The 9,644-nt window shown below is 42.3% G+C and overlaps 2 protein-coding genes across 4 annotated transcripts in view; one reads left to right on the forward strand and one right to left on the reverse strand.

Moving 5' to 3' along the window:
* LOC138972752 (uncharacterized) overlaps positions 1–8,766 on the forward strand; it is a 12,419-nt gene extending 3,653 nt beyond the window's left edge. For all 3 annotated transcript variants that reach the window (XM_070345421.1, XM_070345420.1, XM_070345422.1), the window contains exons 2-6: positions 327–556; positions 5,080–5,289; positions 6,842–6,865; positions 8,074–8,176; positions 8,663–8,766. In XM_070345421.1, the coding sequence (XP_070201522.1) occupies positions 343–556; positions 5,080–5,289; positions 6,842–6,865; positions 8,074–8,176; positions 8,663–8,750 (639 nt within the window). In that variant the 5' untranslated portion in view covers positions 327–342 and the 3' untranslated portion in view covers positions 8,751–8,766. The remainder of the gene's footprint in view (positions 1–326; positions 557–5,079; positions 5,290–6,841; positions 6,866–8,073; positions 8,177–8,662) is intronic.
* The window catches only part of LOC138972755 (hexokinase type 2-like), a 289,080-nt gene that overhangs the window by 51,927 nt on the left and 227,509 nt on the right, over positions 1–9,644 (reverse strand). The window lies entirely within an intron of this gene.

Consider the following 9,644-nt stretch of genomic DNA (forward strand, 5'->3'; position numbering starts at 1 on the left):
TTCCAAAAACATATAGATATGATATGTTTGGATTAAAAACACGCTCAGAAAGTTAAAACAAAGAGAGGTACAGAAAAGCGTGCTATCCTTCTTAGCGCAACTACTACCCCGCTCTTCTTGTCAATTTCACTGCCTTTGCCATTAGCGGTGGCCTGACGATGCTACGAGTAAAATGGCATTGCGTTTCATTCTGTGAGTTCGACAGCTACTTGACTAAATATTGTATTTTCGCCTTACGCGACTTGTTTGTTCGTGTTGTTGTTGGGTGTGTGTGTGTTTTTTTACTTCCTTCTGCATGGCTTAACAATAATGGTAACTCCCTGCAGGTATGACAGGGTCACCATGCATAGCGTGACACTATCTTCTGCGTGCTTACTGTTCGTCGCAATGGCTGGTGTTGATGTTCAAAGTGCGGGCCAAATGATTACCTGTGACGCTGGAACATTTAAAGTCGGAAAACCTGCTTACATCACTTGTCATTTCCGCACCAACGTAAATGACACCAAGCGTTCAATCAACATGGCGAGATATCCTCCAGATGCTCCGGGTACCATAGGTATGTGTATTTTCAGGTTTGCCATGTTAGTTAACACACATTTAGACAGGAACGATACTTCTGGGCGGGTAGAGCTCTTTCCACAGTGTGGAGCCTGATGTTATACCCAGAAGGCGGAAGCGGTGAGTAGATATGATGGCTACCATTTTGTTTTCAGACAAGAATCAGTAGCCTTAACACAAATATGTCAAATTATGGCTGTAAGTAATTTCTTCACTAAGCAGTGTTATTTGTGTGAAATGTAGGCTATGTCGGTTGTTTAAGCACAATCATGCAAGAAAACTGAATGACTAAATGTATCACGAAGAAGTACGAGACAACATTTAAGTTTACCTATGTGCTCATACAGTCTTACGGACTCCAGACACGTTTATTTCCTGCTGCGTGCGTGCGTGCGATTCACTTTCAGTATGTGTGTGTGTGTGTGTTTGTGTGTGTGTGCGCGCGCGCGTTCAACTTCTGATAGCCGTATGTACCTTCTTCTGGCAGTGTTGACCTTTAGCGTTGTAGCCTACATGCCAGAGAGATAGGAGAATCGGCACAATCAATGAAAATACCAAAATCATTCAACAGATATGGAAATATTAAGATTTACTGTGAGAATGCTAGCAAAAATGGCGTCCAAAAACGGGAACGCACACTTGGTGCGTCTTTGAAGACTTACCCTCCGTTCTGTGTTGTTGATAATAGTCGTGTTTGTGCTGTTTTTGTTGAAATAGTATCTAATACAACTGATGCAGTTCTTGAAATGTTGCGAATTATTGTTGTCTTTGTGAAATGCGAGAGTGTTCTGAGGCATAATCTGCATACGGCTGATGTCCCACTTAGGGTACCCCACTTCGATCAGCGCTTCACTCCAAATGAGCTTCATAGTAGAAAAGCAGATACACTACCAAAACAAGATACAAGATACATGCGTGTTGGAGGAGTTGCGCCCCTTACCCTGTACAGACAGGAAACACGAGCGGGGTCGACAAGTTTAAACAACGATCGCAGCGAATAACTGACTCCGATATGTATATTATGCAGTGTCCGCTTCATAACATCCCATTATTTTATTTCCAAAATATACACATCGGAGTTGCCGATTTGTCCCGGCAGTGCCGAATCGCTTGCCCTGAGTGATAGCCGACAACGTTTTTTGCCTGAGGTCACTTGAGTTTTGCTTGAATTGTGGACACTGCATAACATACACATCGGATTCAGCTATTTGCTGCGATTATGGTATTAACTGGTCGACCACGTGTTTCCTGTTTGTACGCGATAAGGGCCGCACTATTCGAATACCCTTGCAAATCCTGACACAGTTATTTCGGAAAATCGTTAATTAATTGCACACAATCAAGCGCCAAATTAGGCTTAATTTTGATTAGGTGGCATATTTCTTTCTTTCTTTCTTTGGTGTTTAACGTCGTTTTCAACCTAGGTGGCATATAGTAATGCAAAAATACAAATGACTAAAGAATAGAGCCCCAAAATTAAGCGTGGTTAATTTGATCGAGGGAAATCGCTGCCATATGGTTGCCTCCCTGTGCGGGAATCGCATACGTAAGATCAACAATGTTGTCTCCCTTCCTTCTAAAACCCATGTTAAACGTATTTTGTTTGTTTGTTTGCTTAAAAACACTTTCGCGACGGGAGGTGACTATATTAGTAATAACGCTGCAACGCCCACGGACGGGAAGTGACTATTTTAGTATTAGACATACAAGGTACACGACTCGTGATTGCTTCCCGGTTTTTGAAGCTTGCAGTAAATTGAGTTGTTTCCCTTGACACACTTGGTGTGCCCTTCCGCCATATGCAAAATTAGCCTGGTTTGTGCGGTTTTTTCGAGAAAAAAAATGAATCGAAGGCGAGCCTTGTCACGGGAGGAGATTCTCCGGATGTTGGATCTTGAGGACCCTGTAGATCATGATTCCGACGTGTTGTTTTCGCCTCAAGAAAGCGATAATAGCAGTGATATTGAGCAAGAAACAGTCCTGTTGTTGCTGCTAGTATGAGTCGGCAAACTACACGTGTTAGGGTGGTACTGCATGAATCTTCGAATGTGTAGTTGCAAGGGGGGCGTGGCAGCACTGATAACAATGGATGGCTGGAGCCTAATCCTTTTGGAAATGTTCATAGGTGTACAGTTGGGACTTTGTTGTGAAAATGTGACTTATATTCAATATGGATTACCTAGACATCATTTGGTGAGTGTCACAGTTTTGTTTCATTTGAGTCAGGATGCTGTGAGTGAATGCGGGATTTGCTTGTTTTTTTCTTTGTACTGTCTCCTTATTTCTGTGTAGAATTTTAACAATATTTCAGCTAATTCATAGGTTTTACACCTTGTTTGGTTATAAAATTATTTATAATACTTTCTGTTAAAAAATAACTTTTAAAAAAGCAGTGGAAAAGAAAACACACACAAAAAAACGTTAAAAAACACAAATTATCCCCCTTTCACCCCCCCTTTGCTAAAACAAATCGCGTGACAAACTTATAAATAGCACGACTGAACTGGGCATCCATTTTTTAATTAGTACACAAAATTTGGTGGTGATTGGACTTAATTCAAGCTTGCTAGACAGATTTCTTTACAGTTACTGTTTTTTGGGAAGTTTCTTGGTGGCAAGCTTGGGCAGGCAGGACGTTAACGCCGTGGCAGTGCTAGTCACAATAGTGTTAACGCCCAGCCGACCACGAAGGGCCATATCAGGGCGGTGCTGCTTTGACATATAACGTGCGCCACACACAAGAGTAGACAGAAGTCGCAGCACAGGCTTCATGTCTCACCCAGTCACATTATTCTGACACCGGACCAACCAGTCCTAGCACTAACCCCATAATGCCAGACGCCAGGCGGAGCAGCCACTAGATTGCCAATTTTAAAGTCTTAGGTATGACCCGGCCGGGGTTCGAACCCACGACCTCCCGATCACGGGGCGGACGCCTTACCACTAGGCCAACCGTGCCGGTATGTTAAACGTATATAAGGTTCATTCTGAAACTTGAATGGTAACAAAAATGACTTGTGTTATATTACAAAAGCAATTTCTTGATATCCTAAGGATTAGATTGCCGTAGAAATCGTTTCTGAATTAACAACGATGAAGTTCAACATAACCTTACTTCTTTGTATCAGTATATAATTTGGTATGTACTTAAATGTACCTTTTTCAATATGTTCTGATGAAAAGGTGCATGCACTGAACACAAATCTATATTGGTAAACATTGTACTGCCAAGTGTATGCGAATACAGTTCGAATGTTCTGAGAAAGTAGAATTATTTAAGTTATTATTTGCGCATGCCGCGTCGATCTTTTGGATACAAAATCATGCTTAGCGTCCGTCTATGTACAACTGCCAACTACATTTACAGGCCTAAACAAACAAATGCTCGCTAGAGTAGACATACAATTCTTCTTCTTCAGCGTTCCAGAATTGTCTGGTTACGTGTGAGCTCGTTTGCCCATTTGGGTTCCCCACACTATGCTCTGAGAGCATAGTCAGCTTCACTCCGCTTTCGTTGAGTAGGCATGCTGAGTATTTTCGTGTTTCCATAACCCACCGAACTCTGACATGGATTACAGGATCTTTTCCGAGCGCACTTGGTCTTGTGCTTGCGTGTACACACGAAGGGGGTTAAGTCACTAGCAGGTCTGCACATAAGTTGACCTGGGAGATCGGAAAAATCTCCACTCTTAACCCACCAGGCGGCAGCGACCGGGATTCGAACTCACGACCTCCCGATTAGGAGGCCGACGTCTTACCACCACGCCACTGCGCCCGTCAGACATACAATACTTCATTATGTATCTTTTCTCATCTGGACACTTGTTTATTCTGTTCAACGACCATCACTAGCGTGGCTTTCTTAACAGAGAACCAATACTGCGATTTGTTGGTATCTTAGATAGAATGCGTGTAAATGGCGGGACGTGAAACGCAATAATTATTTTACTATAGCAATTAAGTAATTAAAGGCACAGTGCAGCTCACAGCCTTCATTTTGCGTTTTTGTTGCAGCTGAGTGCATTTACAGTTCAAAAATCCTCCAATGGTAGTAAAACAAACCCAAAACTACCCAACGACGACATCTGTGAAGCTCGACAGTTTTTTGTTCACGCGAGTGCATAATTTAACCTACTTATTACGTGGTGTTTGGTCGGAGTTCGATTCAACTGAGTGATTCTGGCCTCCATTTTGTTTTACACAAACTCATGATGACGTCTGACATAGTTTGCTAGTGACGTGTCTTTTTGTGCATGATGTGGTGATCTACCTGATCTAAATTTAGATCCAAAAATAGGTCAAGACCAGTCGGGTCCGAGTACGAAATTAATTCGTAAAAAAATCGCAGTTCTTGACTCTTTGGGTGCAAGTCAATGAAACCTGGTAGTTCTTCTAACGGATAGCTGCCTGAGGTATGACTAAAAGCCCCAGGGGCTCCGTGCACCTGGATTTGACAAGTTGAGTACCTTTAAGTGACTCCAAACATACAGTCGAATCATGTTTTGTTACCTTCGCTTTCAGGGACAGATGTTGTTTTGTGTCCATGGTCGGAAGAAAAAAAGAAACATGACTGCTTCACGGAGATGGACAACTACGAACTTGTTGGCGACATCACGGATCGTCTGACTGTAAAAATCCCTGAAGTCAGTGTTGAACACGCAGATCTATATATGTGCTTCTTTGTGCCGCCTGATCAGACGGACCCGCACCCGTGTGAACTCCATGTGCAAGGTACTTGACTTAAACATCCTCCATAATAATTCCTTTAAACTTCACCAGATCTCGCTTTGAACTACAGAGTCCGGATGATGTTGGTCGTGTACAACCCATACTTTAGAAGAAACTAGAAGGATTCAACGTACAAAGTGTGGGTCGTATGCGTCGTACACGACCCACTCCATCCGAATAGGGATACACACCGTGAAACCCTTCTTTAATTCCATATGGGTCGCCCACGACCCACATAATCCGGACTGTCCAGTGCAAATTACGTCAATGTTGATTGTTTTGTTGATAAAGATAATCCGTCAGACAGTGGTCGATGGGAGCGTCATATGTGACCCTCCACCACGAAATGAGTCGCATGTCACCTCGCGCGGTTCTGCGCTAGGCATAATATAAGTCCGGTGGGTGTCTAGGAACAGTGTGAGGGTCACCTTAGTCACAGGCTTATAACTCAAACAGTTTTTGCTCTTTTCTAAAACGGTTTTCACCACTGGATAGAGCATAAAAAACTCTTTATGAAAATGTAAAAATATGAAAATCACGCAAAGGTGACATGCGACTCATTTCGTGGTGGAGGGTCACATTTGGTGTTTGAGGATGACATGAATGTTCAATCTAAACCGTCCAATAGTGTTAGAGATACAGAGAATGTTGTGAGTCTATGGGTCGTCCACGAGCCAAGAATCACAGTGGAGGTTAAACAAAATAGTTATGGAAGAGCAGGCCTTGCAAACGCTGCTTACTCATACAAAGCTAGATAGATTACCTGTTCATAGTTCATGTTATCTTTGTATGATAGAAACTCTAGCTTTCACTTATTTCACTAACTATGAGACAGGTGCAAAATACGGACGCGTTTAATACTAGAGAGATACTCCAAAACTGAACAAATGGACAGGGCCGGATCTGGGGGGGGGGGGGGGGGGGTTCCTGGGTTCCGGAACCCCCCCTCCCCCCCTGGCCATCCAATGTATCTCTCACAGAAAAAAAAGTGGACTTTTTAAGCTCTTCCCCCAACTCCCTCAGTTTATTTGGTCTTCTAAAACTATTTCTAAAACTATTGCCCTCCCCGTTATAAGTCCATCATCATAGTAAAGAGTCCTGTCAGACTTATTTACTAGGCATATAGGTCTTTGGGATTATTCCACTGAACCACTATGGTAAATGAAAATATGAAGTATTTTGTTACTGTTGAAAATGTGTAATTTTGATTCCCAATTGCAAGGAAAGACCAAAACATGACCTCACAAATGCAAAATTTTCTCGGCTTTGCCCCCCAGACCCCCCAGCGGGGCGTTGCCCCTGCACCCCACCGGGGCCTGGGCGGCCCCTGGACCACTGCCTTCAGTTGGAACCCCTCCCCCCCCCTCAAACGAACTTGGTCCGGCCCTGGTTGGTACGTGTTAAACAACGCTTTGGTCAAGTGACACAATAAAAGTACTAGAAGGCTTCTTAAATGTAAGATGTCGAAATCCTTAGCGAGACAGACTCGTCCAAATAAAGGGTGGTACTTGAAGAAATGACCATTCTTTAATCTGTCCATACGTGTCTGTTTCAGAGGGACCAGACATTAGCAGTTCCGGTAAGTATAAGTATAAGTATAAGTATTGGCTCACTTTGACCAAGAACGCACAGGCGGGTTGTGTTGGGTAAGTGTTATATGAGCCTTGTCAGGTAAACAATAATCAATGACTATGTGGTCGTGTTCAGTGGACTTAGGTATTTTGGAAAATGCAAACTGCGAAAGCTGACAAGTACATAATTCTCTTGCTTATCTCTTTGGAGGAACACGACTTAATAACGTACATTTTGCAGTACACGAGTACGCTTTTGTAATTGTAATTTCCTATTTTCTGTGATGACGTCATATCCGGCTGTAAACAAATTGAGGCAGAAGTGTGATGACCTTCATTTCAATGAAATTAGTTTAACGTTTATTCAAACAATGTGTGACCCTTACCAGACATTGACACTGTATTTCAGCTTGGAATTTCGGAAAACATTGGTTTGTAAACATTCTTGAAAATGTAATTGAAATTAAAATGTCAATAACAGATTATACACATGATAGCACTCACGATGGAGAGAGAGAGAGAGAGAAAGAGAGAGAGAGAGAAAGAGAGAGAGAGAAAGAGAGAGAGAGGAAAGAGAGAGAAAGAGAGAGAGAAAGAGAGAAAGAGAGAGAGAGAGAAAGCGAGAGAGAGAGAGAGTGAGAGAGAGAAAGAGAGAGAGAAAGACAGAGAGAGAGAGAGAAAGAGAGAGAGAGAAAAGAGAGAGAGAGAAAGAAAAAGAGAGAGAGAGAAAGAGAGAGAGAGAGAAAAAAAAGAGAGAGAGAAAGAGAGAGAGAGAGAGAAAGAGAAAGAGAGAGAGAGAAAGAGAGAGAGAGAGAAAGAGAGAGAGAGAGAAAGAGAGAGAGAGACAGAAAGAGAGAGAGAGAATGAGAGAGAGAGTGTGTATGCCTCTGTGTGTGTGTGTTTGTATGTGAGTGTGTGTGTGTGTGCGTGTGTGTATGTGTGGGTGTGTGTGTGTGTGTGTGCACCCATACGTGCGTGCATGTGTCTTGGTTTTATTTATGAGTCTATCATAACAGACCATTTATTAAACCCATGTTTGTATTTACTTCACTGACAAATGCATGTTGGCATACATTGTGATTTATACATTTACACCTCTCCAGTCAATGTGATTGTACTCAGATTACTCAGCATGTCCCTAACTAACCCATGTTTAATGAACTGCCAACTAGTTGTGTACCTCGTATTAATGGTTCTCGTATCACAAACAAAACAGGAGAAAAACAGAGTGTGCTGCTAATCATTCTGCCCTGCGTCCTCGTGATTGTTGCCATTGCCTCCTTTGGAACTTTCTGTCTGCTTAGACGTCGTTCTAGAAGGTAAGATGAAGTACTTTTGGTGTAAGCAAAATCAACAACTTACGGTTAATTGTGTTATACGTCACAATTCACACTTTTAAAGATTTTGTTTTATTTAGCTACACAAATAAATGTTGCTTCCTACTGCTTTATAGTGAGTGCAATGTGTAGCAAGACAAACATTGTATTGTAGGGTGTGTGTGTGTGTGTGTGTGTGTGTGTGTGTGTGTGTGTGTGTGTGTGTGTGTGTCTGTGTGTGTCTGTGTGTGTTTGTGTGTGCGTGTGGGTGTGTGTGTGTATGTGTGTGGATATATGTGTGTGTGTATGTATTTGTGTGTGTGTGTATATGTGTGTGTGTGTGCGTGCGTGCGTGTGTGTGTGTGTCTGTGTGTGTTTGTGTGTGCGTGTATGTGTGTGTGTGTGTGTATGTGTTTGTGTGTGCGGTGTATGTGTTGGTGTGTATGTGTGAGATTGTGTGGGTGTTTGTGTGGTTGTGTGTTTGTGCAGGTGCAGGTGCACAACTGAATCTGAGACATGGGAATCAACGCAAGCAATGATTCCTTTAGAGGAACACAAGGTAAGTATAACAGCCTAAAGTAGCTGGGTAGGCCTAGTGTATTCAAATCCCAGGTTAGCTTCGTCTAAAATAGATAAACAGGATTTTTAAATAAGGTTCATTACAATTAATAACATATTTATGTATTGCTAAGTATGTGAACTACAGTATATTGTGGTAAAGAAATCGTTTGTTCAGGAGGAAAAAAAAGTAAAGAAAGTGACTCCTAGTATAGAACGAAGTAAATGACATCACAACGCAGGGGAAGTAACTTTAATTCAAAAGTAATCCCCTTATTGTGGTCTCGTATATGTTTGTAATAATTTATCAACACGATTGAACAAATAATATGCTTTTCAAGAATGGCTTATGCTTATGTGTACATGTGAAAAACGTTAGCACACTCTGTTTTCAGTACTTCGCTCCTATGTATGCTAATTATAATAAAAAAAGGAGTTACTGCAGAAAAGTTAACTGAAACAGATAAATAAGACGGGCACAAAAGCCTAGTGGCATTCATTGAGAAGGTTCTGGGTTTGGATCTTGCAGTGGCCTAGTCAATAAGACATCGGCCTTTAAATCGGAAGGTCGTGAGTGCAAATACCGGCCGTGGCCTCCTGGCTGGTTAAGGGTGGATATTTTTCTGATCACCTAAGTCAACTTACGTGCAGACCTGCTAGTGCCTTATCCCCCTTCGTGTGTACACGTAAGCACAAGACCAAGTACGCACAGAAAAGCTCATGTAATCCATATCAGGGTTTGGTGGGTTATTGAAGCACAAAAAACACCCAGCATGGTTCCCCCTAAAGCGGCGTATGGCTGCCTGAATGACAGGGTAAAAACGGTCATACACGTAAAAAGCAACTCGTGCACAAACATGAGTGAACGTGGGGGTTTCAGCCCATGAACGAAGAAGAAGAAGAGAAGGATCCT

The sequence above is a fragment of the Littorina saxatilis genome, linkage group LG8, assembly GCF_037325665.1.
Source record: "Littorina saxatilis isolate snail1 linkage group LG8, US_GU_Lsax_2.0, whole genome shotgun sequence".
Lineage (NCBI taxonomy): Eukaryota > Metazoa > Mollusca > Gastropoda > Littorinimorpha > Littorinidae > Littorina > Littorina saxatilis.